The 17515-nt window shown below is 43.9% G+C and overlaps 1 protein-coding gene across 4 annotated transcripts in view; it reads right to left on the bottom strand.

Moving 5' to 3' along the window:
• NEDD9 (neural precursor cell expressed, developmentally down-regulated 9) overlaps nucleotides 1–17515 on the bottom strand; it is a 184101-nt gene that overhangs the window by 31792 nt on the left and 134794 nt on the right. The window contains exon 1 of one of the 4 annotated variants that reach the window (XM_003985802.4): nucleotides 16256–16448. The exons of the other annotated variants lie outside the window; for them this stretch is intronic. Within the exon in view, the coding sequence (XP_003985851.2) occupies nucleotides 16256–16267 (12 nt within the window). The 5' untranslated portion in view covers nucleotides 16268–16448. Of the gene's footprint in view, nucleotides 1–16255; nucleotides 16449–17515 lie in introns of those variants that run through there. 4 annotated transcript variants of the gene reach the window in all.

Here is a 17515-nt window from a genome sequence, read left to right as displayed (position 1 = left end):
TCAATTCTCTTTCCAGAACTCTTAAGCTGCCTTAGCTCAACTACACGCTGTCCTCCGAACTGGGCTCAATTCCATCGTATAGTGAGTTCTGAAGATGACAATTCTTGTCATGTCTGTAGAATAAATAGATCATTTCCCTTCGTGCCCTAACTTCCTCATCTATAAAATGAGAGTGAGGGTAACACTACCCATCTCACCGGTTTACTATGAGGATTAAAGAAGTGAACCCAAGTCAAATACCTTAACACCGCTGGAGACTTAGGAAGCCGTTATGACAACTTATTTAATTTGCTGGGTGGCACTTTGGTCTTGGAATCTCTCCCCACTTGGCCTCCTGTCATCAAGGTTGAGTTCTGCTCTAATGATGCTATTATATATATATATTTATACATAGCCGATCTTTCTCTTGTTCAGTTATATATCAGGAGAACTGTATCTGTCAGTATTTCTCTGAATTAATAATGAATTGTGGACACTTGCAGCCTCTTGTGGAACATTTGCCTGTAAATAGCAATAATGAAACTATTGGTTGCCCTCAAGAGACCGAGACAAAATGTTATTATTATTACTACTACCCTGATTATTATTACTGAATGAATTATGGCTACATCTCTTTAGATTCCAACAGGGTACAATCCATCAGAGAGTGGGGGGGAAATGGGTGAGGAGCTTGGCTTTTGAAAATACTTGGCATTTTGGGGTCAAGAGTTCATTCGAGAAGATAACAGCAAAATGAACGTCATCCAGAACACAAACCATCTCATGCAAAAGTGCACAGAGTTGATGGCAGATCAAGAGTTAATTCCTCTGCCTAGGAGAAGGTGGACAGACCGCCTCCTTCCGTGTGGGAGGTGTGATTCCTTAAGGCCACAAAGTCAGAAGAGTGATTACCTGAATATCTTAGAAAAACCCAGAAGAAGCAGTTTGTCTATTGAAGATCTCCTCTTTCTCCCACCCGCCCCAGGATATTTATCTCCCAGGCAGGAAAGGTCAACACAGAAACAAACCCAGGAGAGATAAGAGAGCTATGTCATTCTATAGCCCGTTGGATGGTTAGCCTCCGCAGGGTGGCAGTTAGAAATGCAGCTAGGGCTTGGCAAAGTGCCAGTGCAGTTGGGGCACTGAAGTTGAAAGCCAGAGGAACTTCAAAAGGTTACACTCCAGCTCCTTCACCTTACAAATGAGAGAAATGAGGTTTGAGGAGTTAATGATTTGCCAAGACACCTGGCAAGAAGGTCATAGAGGTGGGGCAAGAATTTAGGTCTCTTGTCTCCAGCTCCAGAATTGGGACAGTATTTAACAAAGTCATATGCGCATGCTACCAAAACTGTGGTTCTCATTAGGATTAGAAATCAGCATTGAGAGTTATAAATCCCATTTGAGGGAACCCTAATTGTAACAGCCTCTAGCACTGACCCCCACCCCAATCCTTCTTGAAACTCTCTTTTGGCTTCCATGCTTTCATGATTTCCATGAACTTCACTTCCTGGTTTCTTCTCCACTGTTGTTCTCATGACCACTCATCTTCCTTGTTCTTCACAGGCTAATCGTGTTGCAAAGGGATCCCCCCTGTGTTCTTTGCTTTTCTTTACATGCTCGCTCTCTACGGAGAATCTCATCCAGACCAATGGCATCTGGACACACAGATACCAGATCCATAGCTCCAGCCTAGATAGTTCTTCACTCCATTTCCGTATTTCCAACCGGCTAATGGGTATCTTCACCTCTAACGCAACAGGTGCAAAAACCCCTTTCTCCTGCTTTATCTCTCTTAGTTAACAGCACAGACACAGCTGCCCAAGGTAGGAAGAAGCCTCAGAGGTTTGCTGAGTCTCTTCACAATCTGGAACCCAACCAGCTTCGACCCTGCCTTTCGCCTCACTGCCTCTCCTAGTTCAGGCCCCTCAACAACCTTTTATTGGGAGTATACAACTGCTTCCCAATTGGTTCTCCTCCATTCACCCTCTTCCCCCTCAAAATCCATCCTCCATCTACCCAGAGGAGTTGTCTTTCCAAACCTATCCAGTTGTTTCCCTTTCCAGTTCTCTGTAATAGTATTTCTTACAGTATGACTTGTATTATCTCATTCACGATTGTCAACTCCTTAAGTTCAGAGAGGCTGCCCTATTTTTTTTTTTTTTTTTTAGCATTTCCAGAACTTCAGTCCAGTGTCTGAAGCAAAATGCACATCATTAAATGTTCGCTAACCTAAAATGGGCTCCGGACTCTGTATTCCTGGTTCTCCTGGGTGAAATTGTTTTCTAGAGAACTGAGGAGGATATTTGGTTAAAATTTTATACGGACTTGGGAAGATGAACTAACAAAGCCTGAAAGATAAATAGCATGTCCAGACGTCACAGCCAGAGAACGTGGGAGATGGCAAGAAGGATAGTGCCTGCCCCTCCCTATTAAACAGGATAATGACGTAGACAGAGAGCTTGAATCTAGTGTCCACAACCACTGAGCAAACAGGAAGGCCAGGAGGAACTGACCATTAAATGATTAAATACAGTCATCTCTGGAAGAGCTTTTTCTTCCTTCAGTGCAGCGACCTCCATCTGGGCAGCAGGTGACTGAACACCATTCATACTTTGCCAGGACGTTGGGTTCTGCTGTTCCTGGTTCCCAAACTATGTCTAAGGAGTGGGAATAAAATACTGGGCAACTAGCTAGTCACTGGGCACAGAGAGCTCTAGGTCATGTGACAGCTTCTACACCATCCCCCACTCTCCCCTGCCTTTTTTTTTTTTTTTTCCATTGCTATCGAAATGTCAAGAAAGCTTATTACTCCTACTGCCAGGGAAATGATATGCTATTCCAAATACAGAGAGGTGTGACTTATAATTTCCATGACCATTCATGCTGTTCTTTGAAGAGAAATGCGACACAATGGCTGATGTGTCACCCCACTAGGACTGATAGCATCATCAATGGCCCAACTTCCTCTTATTATTTTTACTTCATTCTATATTTATCATGTAGGAGTTCCTGCCAAAGACCTTGGGGCGGCCACATGCTCAACAACATGCCTTTCCTGTACTCAAGTTCCCAAGCTTTAGCCCTGGACTCTGGTAGGGTGCATGCGTGCTCGTGTGCGTGCATGAACACACACACACACACACACACACACACACACACACTGGACAGATTCTGAAAAACGGACACAGTAAAGAAGGAAATGGTCATTGTCAAGGAAATCAGTCCTAAAGGAAGTAGCTAAGGAATGAGCATCATCACGGTCAGTCTCAGGACACAGTGGGAAAGAGAAAGAAAGGCTCATGTGCTTTTGTGCCTGCTGACAAAAATCAGCTAAGGGCGATCAAACTGCTTCGGCTTTCCCCCATCGTCACGTTTGGGATATAGGGAAATGTGGGATTTCCTCAAAGCAGGTAATAGTCAGCCAACGTGGATATCTATCTACAAGTGTCTGGATTTCAATTCTTGGAATACTTGGTTTACACCTGGGTTTTTTTTTCATTGCATGATCTGGACTGTTGAATGTTTGGAGTTGAATTCTCTGGAGGCTGTTAACGTAGCAGACATAAGACTTTCAAGTTGAGGCATTAGAAGATATGATACATATCACTTCTGGGGTTTTTTCTCAGCAATATGTGTCGACTGCAGTCTGACATGGTGTTTGTTATGGGATTTGAACCACCCACGGCAACGCAGCAGCAGAATTTCCCTAGTTATGCTTCTGATACCTGGTGTGGGGTGACCAACATATGCCACAAAGATCCCTCTGGCACCAAGACCACATTTCATCCAATGATATTCATTTTCTGGAAAGTGCTTCTAAACCCCTATGGTGGTCACAAAGCTTCCATGAGTGTCTTGAGCTTTCTGAACATTCATGTCATTTACTCTGCCCCAAGTCCTCACATTTTCTTAGATTTTCTAGCCTTGTGAACTCTACACATAGCATTCTCTTTTAAGCATTTCTGAATGGAAGATGCTTGAAGAAATCTGACATTAGATACCTGTCTCCCAAAGGTACTCTTTGACATACAGCAGCCCTGACAGGCACCTTGGGGCTGCACCCTGTGCGTGGTCACCCCAAGGCACCCAGATTTGGGAATCTTAACGTCTCTTCCTTCCATTAGTGGTCTATTCCCATTTGATGAGGCATCATTTAGAACCCGTATTATTTTGGTGGTTCACATACCAGAGTGATACCAATTGATGACTGGTGAGAGAAAATGTGAGCTTCTTTGGCAATTTGGATATTTGGATCTCAGAAAGAACTCTCCATCTGACCAGATTTGGTCACATCATAGGGACAGCATAGCTGTGATTTTAAATCAGTGTTTCTTCAGATGCTAGTTTCTCTTCCTTCCCTGCACTAGAATGAATGCTACCTATTTTCCCTTGATTTAAGGTTGATATAGGAGAGAAACATCCATAGGACAGGATTTATCATGAAGCCGACAAAAGCCTGGAGCAAATCCTTTGTTTCATCTAAGAAAAATTACAAATGGGTTGTTAGGGAGGCATGCATGCGTGTGTGTGTGTGTGTATGTGTGTGTGAGAGAGAGAGAGAGAGAGCGAGAGCGAGAGAAACTTCATAGTCAACTTCTATTATTTCTTGGCCAACTGTGGAGGATGAATTTGAATCCTGACAGTTATTTGAGAAAAATAGTGAGAAAGGAGCATTTCCTCACAACTCTGATGATCATAAATAATACATGTGTCTTCAGGAGCTCAATTTTCCATCCTCTGTGGTCTTTGAGATTTTTTAAAGCAACTCCAGAGGGTCTTAAAGAAGGTGGAAGGGAACCTTCTATGTCTTAGAACCAGAAGTCACCCATAGCTTGACCAGAACCAATTAGACTACAATTTTAGACTAATAAGATTCTAGAGATCATTCTAGAATCTTGTTTTACAGCCCCGGGGGTCACCTATGATATTAGCAGCAGAGCCAGAACTAGCATCTGGTTCCCCTCTTAATCTAGGATTTTTTCCACTGGACCAGGATGTGCTTCCCGAGAACCTTCTCCATCTTAGAATTTAGTACTGTTGCTATTAAGCCTTGGAATTTATAAGCATTTGTCCCAGGTTGCCTGGTTTTGATAGATTTAAGTATAGTATATTGGCAAAGGATCAAAAACATGGGGCAGGCGCAAACTCTTTTCAGGGTTCTGTCCCTAGATAAATCTGACAGGCGCCATATAATGATGAAGGCCTGACACCCACTCACCCAAAACATAGGTTTTATTAACAATAAAACAACCATCTGGATTTCAGCCAACATTACAGTGTTGGCACGAGATCACATCTATCTGCCTGTCTAGACAAATCCGTTCAACATCCAGGTACTTGGGGGGAAGTGAAATGAGAATTAAGTTATAAAGGAGTAGGAGACGCCAGTCCACTATATTACCACTATTATAATACCACTACTATATTAGTTGTTTATTTCCCCAAACAGGATCATTTCTTAAAAGTCAAAGCACAAAAGCTATCACATCTAATAAATTATTTGAAAGAAGGGAAAGGTCTTACCATTTTTTACATTCCCACGTATCTTCCAGCACCAAGGGATGCAGCTCTCAAGGTATGATATCTAAACCCACCAATACAAATATGTACACATTATGGCAACTCTGGTCTGTCTCCCAGCTAGAGCCCAGCTGACACCTCGGATGCCCCTCTCAAATCTTTTAGATGTCACCTCACCTAGGTCAGCTGCCTGAATGCTATTATCCCACTTCACATGCGAGGTCTTCAAAGAGTTTTTAAAAATGGATCGATATACTTGGCTGAAAGGGTATCTACAACCATATGCTGTCAGCATTGCACCTGCAGAGAGGTCTCCAGAAAGAACCTTCAGGTGCTGTAGCTTCTCAGCTAGAACAGAGAGGAAAGATGGCAGGAGCAAATGGAACAGAAGAAAACCTCTAAATGAAATTATTCAGCGGCTAGGTATATAGACAAACACCTACATGTATGTATTATTTACCAGTTTATTAGAATAAGAGAGCTTTCTTCAAGGTTCAGTGCTAAATGCATGTTTATTATTATATATATGTCAACATAAAATTATACATATGCATTATACACACATGCGTGTGTGTGTGCGTGCACACACACACACACACACACACAGCAGAGGAAGGCTTCAGAGAACTAAAGTTGTCTTAGAGACAGTCTGATGGCTTTATATATGGCCCGAGTGAGACCCCGTGCTTCTTAGTATTTGATGGTATTCTCATGAACAGATTGGGGCTACGAATTTAAGAGGAAGCTCCCTCTTGCTTAGGACCTCTTACATGAAGCGCAACCCCAATCATGGTAAAATTATGGCAAACAGTTCTAGGGCTGTCTTTTTGTGCTTCTGTCACATAAAACCAGTAGGGCAATTATTTTTAAGCAGAAGGGAGTAGGGGAGATTAGACTGGTGATTCCTAACTAGGGGGATTTGGGGATCTGGCAATGTTTGGCGACATTTTTGGTTGTCACAATGTGTGTGTGTGTGGCTGGTAACCGGTGGGTAGAGGCCAGATGCTGTTAGACATCCTGCAATGCACAGGGCAGTCTCCCATAACAAAAAATGATTGAGCTGTAAAAGTCAACCGTGCTGAACGGAGAGCCCTGGATAGAGGAAGGGACACTCACTGAACTGAAGGAATCTAGGCTCAGGCCTCATACTGTAAGATCAATGGCAAGGAAATCACACCTTTTGTGCTTCTGTCTCCCCACCTGCAAAATGGGGATAATGAACATATTCTTGATATTATGAGAAGTCACGGAGTCATAGATGCCAAGCGCTCTGATTTCTTCAGAAGAAAGGCTCTGTCTAAAATCAAAGGCACAGTTATTATCACCACATTATTATGAGCTCATGAAATGTGTCTCAAGAACTGTAGTCCTCCCTCCCAGAAAAAAAAAAAAAAAAAGATTCCTCCGGGAAAAGAAAACAAACCAGAAATGATCTCATCATGATTACACCTGCCACACCAAAAAACAGACAGAGTTCAGAGAAACTAAATTCTTTCCCTGCAGCAATGAAATAGGCTGCGTCTGTAATTAAGATCTTAATAAGGGAGGCAGGAGGATTGATGCAGACACTGCAGGCTACAAGGCACAGAGCTACCCTGCCAGGTTTAAAGCAAGAACAATTGAAATACAACACCCCTCACTGCTTAATGCTCCCAGGTGTTCTCAGTACAAGTCCATATTTCAAAAAGGGTTTTCCTTCATTTCTAGAGATGCCTGTTTCTGCAAGGAAAGAGAAAAGAACCAACCAATTATTTATAAGTAAATATTATTGATGACTCTCTGTGAAAAAAATGTGTCTGAATTCACTCTAAAAAAAAAGCACCTCTTAGATAATTTCCTGTCAAAGGGCTGACATAAGGGAAGAGGGATAATGCCTTCAACAGTTGATTGATCTCTGGAACAGCCCATGTTGACTGTCTCGAGTGACCATGTGTTCCTGAACTTTCTAAGACAGTCCCAGTTTCAAGTATCTTTCCCATTGTCAGACCATATGTCCCACGGTTGGGTGTGTGAAATCACACACATATCCACAGAAATTATATATATTTTAAACTAAAAATAAAAGATAGGCGTGCAAGTATATACCTTGCTAATGGGTCTGCCTTGGTTGAGTTTAGGATTTGGGAGGAAAAAAAAGGTGCCGATAAGAGGCTTTGATTCAGTCAATGGACATCTTCTGTAATTGACAAGCTGATCTTTATAAGGAAACGAGATATATTCCGAGGCCATCTGGGTGGGCCTCTGTGAGATTGTCTAGAAATCTGGCTTCCCAGCGAGTAGGGTTAAGAGAAGGAATGCCGTTGGGCTGACTGTATTCTTTTTGCTCCTTCCCCTGACTCCCATTTAAAGTCACGCTCGGGGCGCCTGGGTGGCTCAGTTGGTTGAGGGTCCGACTTCGGTTCAGGTCATGATCTTGCGGTTTGTGAGTTTGAGCCCCGCGTCGGGCTCTGTGCTGACAGCTCAGAGCTTGGAACCTGCCTCAGATTCTGTCTCTCCCTCTCTCTCTGCCCCTCCGCTGCTCACGCTCTGTCTCTCTGTCTCAAAAATAAATAAAAAACATTAACAAAAATAAAGTCACGCTCAACACACTTAGCTGTGAGTGCAGAAGGCTGGAGAATTGGAGAAGAGCACGTAAGTTCTATCCCAGAGGGGCACTCAAGGAAAGAGGACTTCAAAATTTTGCTGTGCCAATGCCATTGTCATTGGTAATGCAGTACTGATGGTCCACTATAGCCCATTTCTTGCCAAGCTTGGACCCATAACATAAACAAGTAGTAACCAAAAACAAAAACAAAAAATCATCACTGACCTGTCCTGATAGACACTAAAGATTCTGAACTCCAAGAAGGCTGGAGTGTTTAGAAGTCTACTACACTGGCTTCCCAGTGTGCTGGTCTTGCTTGTTATGGTGATTTGGGGGTGGGGGGGGGGGTTGCATTCCAGCTCATTCTTTTGGTAGAGTGCACGGCTAGGCAACAGAGAAGCCTAGATGAGCCCTGAGTCAGCCACATCCCCTGTGGGAGTGAGGTGCTAAGTTAAGAATAACGGACTGACTACCACAAATCAATGAGAATAAGGCTAATCTATATAAGAGCATAAGGTTTCCACGTAACTAAAAAAAAAAAAAATCAGAAAAAATATTAAGGGCACATCATTGTGTCTAAATACATACTGCTTTAATAAATAGAAAGATCTGGTTTAAATCTTAACCTTATATGCTTTTTGGTTGCTGCAACTTTCTGTCTAGCTTCACAAATAATCCCCCTTCAAACACACACACACACACACACACACGTAAAGAAAGGAATTAAATTCAAATTCAGAAGATCGTATCAAACATTTTTGTGCAAGGCTTGCGCTTTTACGTATTCACAGTTGCTCAATCCTTATTTCTGGTAAGCATAGGCATCAACATGTCATTAAGGAACATTTCTGGTAACGTAACTATTACCTTGACATGTTAGAAATATCAGGAGGAATTTTCATTTTGCAACACACACACCATGATTTACGAAGAGATACGACATCTCCAAAGTAAGGCTGAGTCCTTGGAATGAGGGTCCTGAACTGTCTATTTAAACACCATTTAGCACCATGAATGGTTAGGGAGGAGGTTGGGAGGAAAGAGATGAGCTCTTCTTTAAGAATAAACTGGTATTTAGTAGCCCATGACAGGGTCCAGGTGGATGTGTTGGAATGCACGTTACTGGCGATTTTAGTATCTCCACGGTCAGCTGCCCCAGTGCCACTTCAGGTATGAAAAGTCACTGTCACACATTATCACAACTCACGCCTCTTCCATTTCCCTCGGAGTATATGTCTCAGTTCACCTCAATCTCATTGTCTACTAAAACTACCTTCTAAAAGAATCACTCTTCCCAGTGGATGGTAGACAAAGTTCACCACCAAGGCCATTTATCTTAAAACGAAGATTCTTCAGGAAGATAGTCTTGCAGCCAGGCCATAATGTTCCCCAGGCGTGCCTCGTCCTCATTAACCAGTAAGAATGACCGCGGGGAGATGACTGGAATGCTCTAAGTAAATACGACGGAGGGGATGCCATTGATGGAGCATGAACAGAGGGTTTTTTTTGGGGGGGGGAGGGGAGTCCCCTTCCATGCCCATATTCTTTGCAATCATCCATCACCTAGGAAACCAGCAGCTATTCTCCTGTACTTTAAGTGGGAAATACAGTACTTCTTCCCAGTGGCCCTTCTTTATCTTGGCAAAGAGGCTTGGTAATTAAGTCTATATGTTCCTGCGGGGTAATGCCAGGGGCCCAGTGGTTGGCATTTCAAACTAATTTGTTTACGTTTCTTTCTAACCCTAAAATGATCCCCAAACAGATCACCAAGGACTCTTACTTTACATCTACATCACTAAGTGGCCGCAGTGGGATGAAGGATATAGTTTCCCCTGAACTTCTGTGTCCCTCCAATCACCTCCTTCACATTCTACTGTTGATTCTGTACACTGATAACTTTCTCTTGTCCTGTGATATTTTTGGTATGGATAAGCAATTCTAGTAAATGCTTCCTCTTAAAATTTATCTATATAATGTTTCTATACCTATATATTACATATGTCTTATAATGCATATTATAATAGCTGCCACTTTCAAGTGCCTATGGGCTAAAAACTGATGATTTCCATATATCATATCCTTACCGCTATCCAGTAAGATGCGTATTATTACTCCCTCCCATTTTATAAACAAGGAAACAGAGGCCTGAAGTAGCAAAAGTGGGTTTTGCAGCAAAACCTGGGTTCTTTCCACTATGCCAAACGGCATTAAGGCTTTTCTTTTTCTTTTTTTTTTAATGTTTATTTTTGAGACAGCACAAGCACGGGAGGGGCAGGGAGAGGGAGACAGAGCATCTGAAGCAGACTCTGTGCTGACAGCAGTGAGCCTGACGTGGGGCTTGAACTTGTGCTCTCATGACCCGAACCAAAGTCAGACGCTCAACCGACTGAGCCACTCAGGTGCCCTACATGAAGACTCTTTTTAATGGCTCTTTGTATAAGTTTGTTAGGTCACTCAACATTCAGTTCACTGTTTCTAGAGTATTGACTATGAGCAAGGTCCTGTGATCTCAGGAATATCAATCTTATGAATAACAATGACGATACCAAGTCATTAATTAATTAATGTGCAAGCAGGCACATAAGTATGCTGGTAAATCCCTGTGGCTGGCATCTGTATTTCATGTAACACCTCCAGGCCCATGGAGCACTAAACAATGCTCAACCACCTTTACCTAGTAACTGGGGTTTTGACATAGTCTTGTCACCGAGTCTTGAGTCCACACTATCCTTTCAACATCCATCAGTGCAAAGAGAGCTGAGGCTGTCTACTTACTACATGCCAGGAGCCATGGTAGGTCCTTTACATCCATGTATTATCTTACTTAGGCCTTAGAACAATAGTATGAGACAGTTACTCTCCCTGTTTTACAGATAAGAAAGCTGAGGCTCAGAGAGGTTAATTTGCCAGAGGCTATATAGAGCAATGAGTCACAAGAAACAGAAATGCCTTTCTCCAAAGCCCACATTCTATCTTGTATCTACCACAAGAACATATAAGATCAAGGCTGTGCCCCCTCCAGGCTGTAAGAGATCCTAGATCACACTTTTTATTCAAGGACTTACTTGTCTAACAGTCTCTCTCTACCCACAAATAAAGGGTGGGTCTCTCATTTTCAGTGGGGCTTACCGAAAACTAGACAGCCCCGGCGGGCAATCTATGGGAGTTAACAGCTATCGTTTAGATAGCGATTTGATTAAAAGGGGTTAATAAGTAAGGACGTGCTAACAGAGCAGGGCAGAGGTGGAAAACATAAAGCCTGTTGTAGGGATTATAGGACAGTCAAGGAGACGAAGGTGTAGGCTTTTGATGGTTTTACAGAGTGGATGGCTGAGGAGACCCGGCTTGTGGGAAGTGACAGACTAACCAAGTCAGGTAGGCGCAAAGAGACAGGGACAAACGAATGGGAGCAGCAAGAGACCAAGATTTCCCACGGCAGAGTCAAAAGAGAGGAGAGAGGTAGGGGGTACAGGGTGTGCTTAAGAGCATCATGTCTACGTGGGTTGGGGAGGCGAGCCATACACAAGTCTGGTGTTAGAGCAGCATAAAGACGGCTTAAATGAGAAAATGAAAGAAGATGAGGTCATGAGGGCACAAAAGGGGGAGGGAATTTGTAAAGGGGAAAAAGCGGAGAGGAAGTTTTTTCAGAAGTCTGGTGGGACGAGTAGGGGCAGCGGACCGGAAGCCACTGATGAACTCTGAGAAAAGGGTTGACGTATGTTACAGTAAGGGAAGGGTGCCACACAAATCCTTGGCATGTCCCACACTGTGCGAAATTTGGTATCGTCGGAACAGCCCCAGTTCTCCAAAGACCCTCAGCCCCCGAAATGGGTTTGCCCAATAAATACATGCATCCATAAACAATTAACATCTTTTGGTGTTTTTTAAATTCGTAGATCTCACCTAAGCTTTAAAAAGGAGATACCGTATGTTTTCACTCTTATGTGGATCCTGAGAAACTTGACAGAAGACCATGGGGGAGGGGAAGGGTTAGAGAGGGAGGGAAGCAAACCATAAGAGACTCTTAAAAACTGAGAATAAGCTGAGGGTTGATGGGGGGGTGGGAGAGAGGGAAAGTGGGTGATGGGCATGGAGGAGGGCACCCGTTGGGATGAGCACTGGGTGTTGTATGGAAACCAACTGGACAATAAATTTCATATTAGAAAAAAAAAAAAAGGAGCATGAGGCAGGGCAGCCGGGTGGCTCAGTCAATTGGGTGTCTGACTCTTGATTTTGGCTCAGGTCCGGATCCCAGGATCATGGGATCAAGCTCCATGTCAGGTTCCACGCTGAGTATGAAGCCTGCTTAAGGTTGTCTCCCTCTGCCCCTCTCCCATGCTCTCTCTTAAAAAAAAAAAAAAAAAAAAAAGGATCATGGGAGACAGGAGTCTCTGGTTTGGATTGAGCACAGCAAATCATATCCAAGGGAACAAATAACCTAAAACCAAAATGTCAAAGCAAGGCAAGAATTGGTAATTATACAAGTCACAAATGACCACGTTGATTTAACTGAAGTCCCTTGATCATCTCTTCTCAACCTAGCTTGGGAAAATAAAAGTATTTTCAAAGTCCCCCCAAAAGCTTTTAATACGACACACTTTGTTTGCCCGCATCCAGCCAGAACACAGGGAACCGCATGTAGGTTTCTTATTTGTATCATGGGTTCTACCTATTCTTTTATCTTCACTCAAAACGCTTAAGAATGAATTTGTTGTCAACCATGCTTCAATTAAAAAACGAATTTGTTGAATGGGAGACTAGATTCATCATTTAGAATTTTCGTGTAGGCACACGGGGTTCAGAAATTTGGCAGAGCCACAAAAGCTGCTCAGCTATTAGAGATCAGACAGGCAGTGCCTGCTGAGCTCTGACCAGGCCTGGGCCTGCACAAAGTGGGCGGGGTCTCGGGCTTCTGCTCAAACACAGCTGTGCACGGATCCTTCCACCACCCTCCTGGCCGACAGCAGCAACAGTCTGCCTCCAGGCCCCTCGGAAGGGGAGCCTTCACTGAGCAAGCCACGGCCATTGAGGCACAAGCTCCTTCAACGACCCCCCAGCCCCCAATTCAGGACATGCTTTTTGTATATTCCGAAGAGCTTGTGGAAAACTCTTAATAAGTGAAGGGCCTGTAATTTACTATCACAGAACCTCAAACTGAATGAAGCCTTTTAGGAGAAACGGAGCATTAAGTGCATAGGAGACAGCAGCCTTCCCATGAACAACAACCACAAAACATAAAACAAAATAAAGCTAGACTAGTTGTTGCTCACCAAAAAGTTTGTAAGGCATAGCTTACGCTCCCGGGTTCTCAAGATCATTATAAATGCATTAACTGGCTGGCCTGGAGCTATGTGTCTAAGTGCAAATGAGTGGAGGTTAGCCTGTCCTCTGGTTACGATTCCTGAAGTAGCCAAACCAGATAATCTGGTTAAAAAAATCTTATAGTGGCTGAATTATAAATCTCTCGGTGAACAGAAGTCTGACTGTGCTAGGTTTATAGTGTGTAGAGCAGCACAGTGTTTAAAAGATCATTCCTGACTCCAGGATTTTACAATCTAATAACTATCTGGTTTTATGCCCTAAGTGGCTCAGATTAAACAAATAACTGCCAAACGTGCAATTCACTTTGCTTTGTAGAGTTTCTATGTTAAAAAAAAAAAAATCAATCCTGCAGGAATACTTGAGATGAAATTGTTTTAAACTTCCTGGGGGACAAAACCACCAGTCACACAGAGCATTTTAGGTAGGTCACAGATGATTCTTTCTTTAAGAGTGGCTTAAAGTCACAAGTTCTGGAACCTGATCCCCTTGGGTCAATTAACAGCTCCACCATTTTTTTAGCTGTGTGGCTTTGGATAAATTACTTAGCCTCTCTGGGCCATAATTTCTACATTTGAAAAATGAGTATATGATAAAACCCACCTCAGAGTTTTTGGAAGAGTGAAATGTGACGATCTTGTATTATCATGGTAATTCTTAATTAATATTATTTACCACTCTTCTACCTTTGCATCATTTCCTCTACTTAAAATGACAAAATGGTCTCCTGAAATAGAGCTGTGCATTATTTAAAAAAATTTTTTTAACATTCATTTATTTTTGAGAGACAGAGAGAGACAGAGCGGGAACGGGGAAGTGGCAGACAGAGAGGGGGACATAGAATACAAAGCAAGCTCTAGGCTCTGAGCTGTCAGCACAGAGCCGGATGCAGGGCTCGAACTCACAAACCATGAGATCATGACCTGAGCTGAAGTTGGGCGCTTAACCGACTGAGCCACCCAGGCGCCCCGAGCTGTGCATTATTAACTAGAGAGAACCCAGGCTTTCTAAGAAAGGGACAGCAGATTGGTTCAGCTACTGGTTTATTTTATAGTCACCACAAAGTGTCAATCTGACATTTGGTCGGTCAGAGAAGTCAGTATTTTTTCTGGTGAGCTAATAAAGACCCTATATTTACATCACTTGGTAAGGGTGTTCAACACTGGTAAGACCCAGCAAAACAGGAGGGTGAGGGTTTTTCCGTGAATGCCAGTCGCAATTTATTTCGTCCGTTGCCATGCTTTGTTTCCATAAGAGTAAAATCAAAACATAATGAGGTCACTGAATAAAAGTGACTTTAGACTTTGTCACTTCTGTCACTTTCTAGATTGCAGCGCTCAATATTGATTTCAGCCATTTATACTTTCCAATAATGAACGTATGAACCTATTTTCTCTTTTATTTTTTCCCTGCAAGCTGGTTATTATGAAACTAAAGGCATTCAGTAATAGGGACAGGAGGGACCAAAGAACTATCACAGGTTAAGTAACCACTATTCTAAACAAGGGACTGTGGAAATACAGGGCGAGCCACTTCAAGAATGGGAACTTTGCTGCCAGGTAGAAGGATTTGTTTCTGGTCGCATCCTAAAGTCAAAAGCATTAGGAATCGTTAGGATTATCCGTGCCTCTGATCTTCCCTCTTGAGGCAGATAATGGAAAGCTGACAGTACAGTGATAACGAATACCTGTGTCTTCAGACAGTTGTAACCTTTCCGAGGAGAACCAGAACTCATGCATTATAATAAAGACTTTCAGCATTTAGATTTAGAGCTTTTGAACAAGATTTATAGCTTTCGAATAAAAGATTTATCACTGAGGTTAGCCAGTGGCTATTAGCTGGAACCGAGTATTTACAACCTCACATTAAAAAAGGATGGGCCAGAAGCTAGATAATTCAGAAAGGAAGCAAAATAACTCCCAGCTAGCACAATCCCAAAGGTCAGACAGGTAATACCAATTGTCAGTCCAAAGCATAGCCACCTTGCCAACATTCATTTTAATAATAGCACCGTTGTTTCAAATCATTAGGTCTCACGTCTCTTCTAGACGTCATGCCCAACTCACTGCAATGTGCTTCTAAGTACAGTGTCTCCGGGAGCTGCTTGCCTGATTCGATGGGGGTGCCTTAAACAAATGGGATACGCCGAGCAAATGATGATCCTTTAGCCAAGAATACGTAAAAACAATGGTGCATAATGCATGAGAAAATAATGTATCCTGAGCCTCTGTACGCTTCGGGGACAATAAGCTGACTGGACAATTCAGACTCTCAGCCCATTCAAACGCCGCTAGAAGTGTTTCAAAGAAATGGCAAATGCTCATTCGTTCTTACATCCAGGATTCATTTAAGGACGTCAGCATGCTCCATCACGGGCTGCATAAGAGTACCTCGGGCTTTTAATTTCTCCCACCAAAAGTGCATAAGGCAAACCGCTTCTCTTACCAAATGCTTAAAGCAAAGGCTGAAAACTGCTTTAGGAGCCAGTCTGAGGGGACTCAGCAGTTCTGATTCCTCTCTCATTACGGCCCTCGGCCCGTGGAGGCCAGGCCCAGGGGAGCCGCAGAGTCTTAAACTCCGCTCCGAGTTAGACACCCTCTGAATGCCAGTGGCTCCAGTGGCGGCTCCGATCAGACTGATTCTTAGTCCTTCAGTGGAGATGGGCCCGGGTATGCTGTGCCCTCCCGGAGTGGGTCTCAGAGACTGGGTCTCTGCCTGCCTGCTTGTATGCCAACCTCGGTGACTGAGACCCCCTCTCCCTGGGGCACAGAAGGGGTCCCTGCAGGGGAGTTGTCACGGTGGGCGACACACACACGCGCGCGCGGAAACCTGACGGAAGAGGCACCCTCTTACCTTATACTTCATCTCGGCGGCGGTGGGTTGAGCCGTTTTCCTACCCTAGTCAGCCTGCATCAAGCGCTGGCGTGTCCGCGCCTCCATGGAGTGCAGTGCTAAATGAAAGTGAGAGCGTCCGGGCCCCGGGGCGGCTTTGCCAGTCGCAGCGCGCCAGCTCCCGCACAGCCTCTGAGCTCACTGTTTTGATGCAGCCCGGCCGAGCCCCGACCGTATTTGCATATCGCCAGCCATTGGCTGGCCGGCGAAGGTAATGTGGGGCCCCGCCCACCTCTTAACTTCGGAGAACTGACAAAGAACTTGTAATGTGGTCATTTCTTTTTTACAGGAGCCCAAAGGGTGGAAAATAAAACGAAGTGGGGAACCGTCTCGAACGTTACTCCCCATCCCCTCAGCCCCCCCCCCCACCGACACCCGCTCCCCCCAAAAAAGCCCCGGGCAAAGGAGATTCTTTTTTAAGATTAACCTAAGTTTTAAAGAAATTGAATTCACAAAGCAGTCTGACAGTCGTGCTTCCTGTGACCTAGCAACTCCTTCATAAACCCATTTCATTTCAAAGCCATTCACCTCGCAATCTCTACATGAAACGAATTCGGGGAACAAAAGGTTTTCTGTCTCCGGGCCCCTTTTTACTAACTACCCCTGCTGATATCTCTCTCTCTCTCTTTCTCTCCTCCCTCCCCTCCCCTTTTTTGTGGCTGTTTGCTTTTTTTGTTCTTTTCAATGTTCAAAGTACTTGCAACGTCAGTCTGCGAGGAGCCAGAATACAATTCTCTCTGTGAAAAGGGACTCCGCTAGCACAGGCACCAGGGCTTTCCTTAGCCGGCTTCTCCCCAGGGCCTCGGAGAGTTGAGTGTCAGCCACATTCAGTGATCTCCTCTGGCTTTGCTGAGGATAAAGGTTAGATGTGACCCCTTAGATGAGGCTGGCCAGTGCATGCCCTATACATCATGGCTGTCCACTGAGCAGTGTGTTCTTTGATGGCTGGCGTTGCCAGCTCCAGCTTTGAACACTGCAGTGTTTTCCTTCTGACCTCTCTCCTGAAGATGACCCATTAACCCACCAACACTTATTATCGGGGAAACAAAAAAAAATGCCCACTGTTTGAGGAGCCTGGTTTAAAAGACCAGTCTCTCCACTGAAGCACAGAACATTCGGTTCAGCCTCATGATTTCTATAGAGAAAGACATCACCTAGGAGAAGACAGAAAGGGTCACCTTTAGCGACTCTTCTAAAGGATGAAGCGGAGAGAGGGGAAAA

Source organism: Felis catus, chromosome B2 (genome assembly GCF_018350175.1).
Source record: "Felis catus isolate Fca126 chromosome B2, F.catus_Fca126_mat1.0, whole genome shotgun sequence".
Classification (NCBI taxonomy): domain Eukaryota; kingdom Metazoa; phylum Chordata; class Mammalia; order Carnivora; family Felidae; genus Felis; species Felis catus.
The sequence above is the reverse complement of the archived record's forward strand: the minus strand, read 5'-3'. Positions and strand labels throughout refer to the sequence as shown.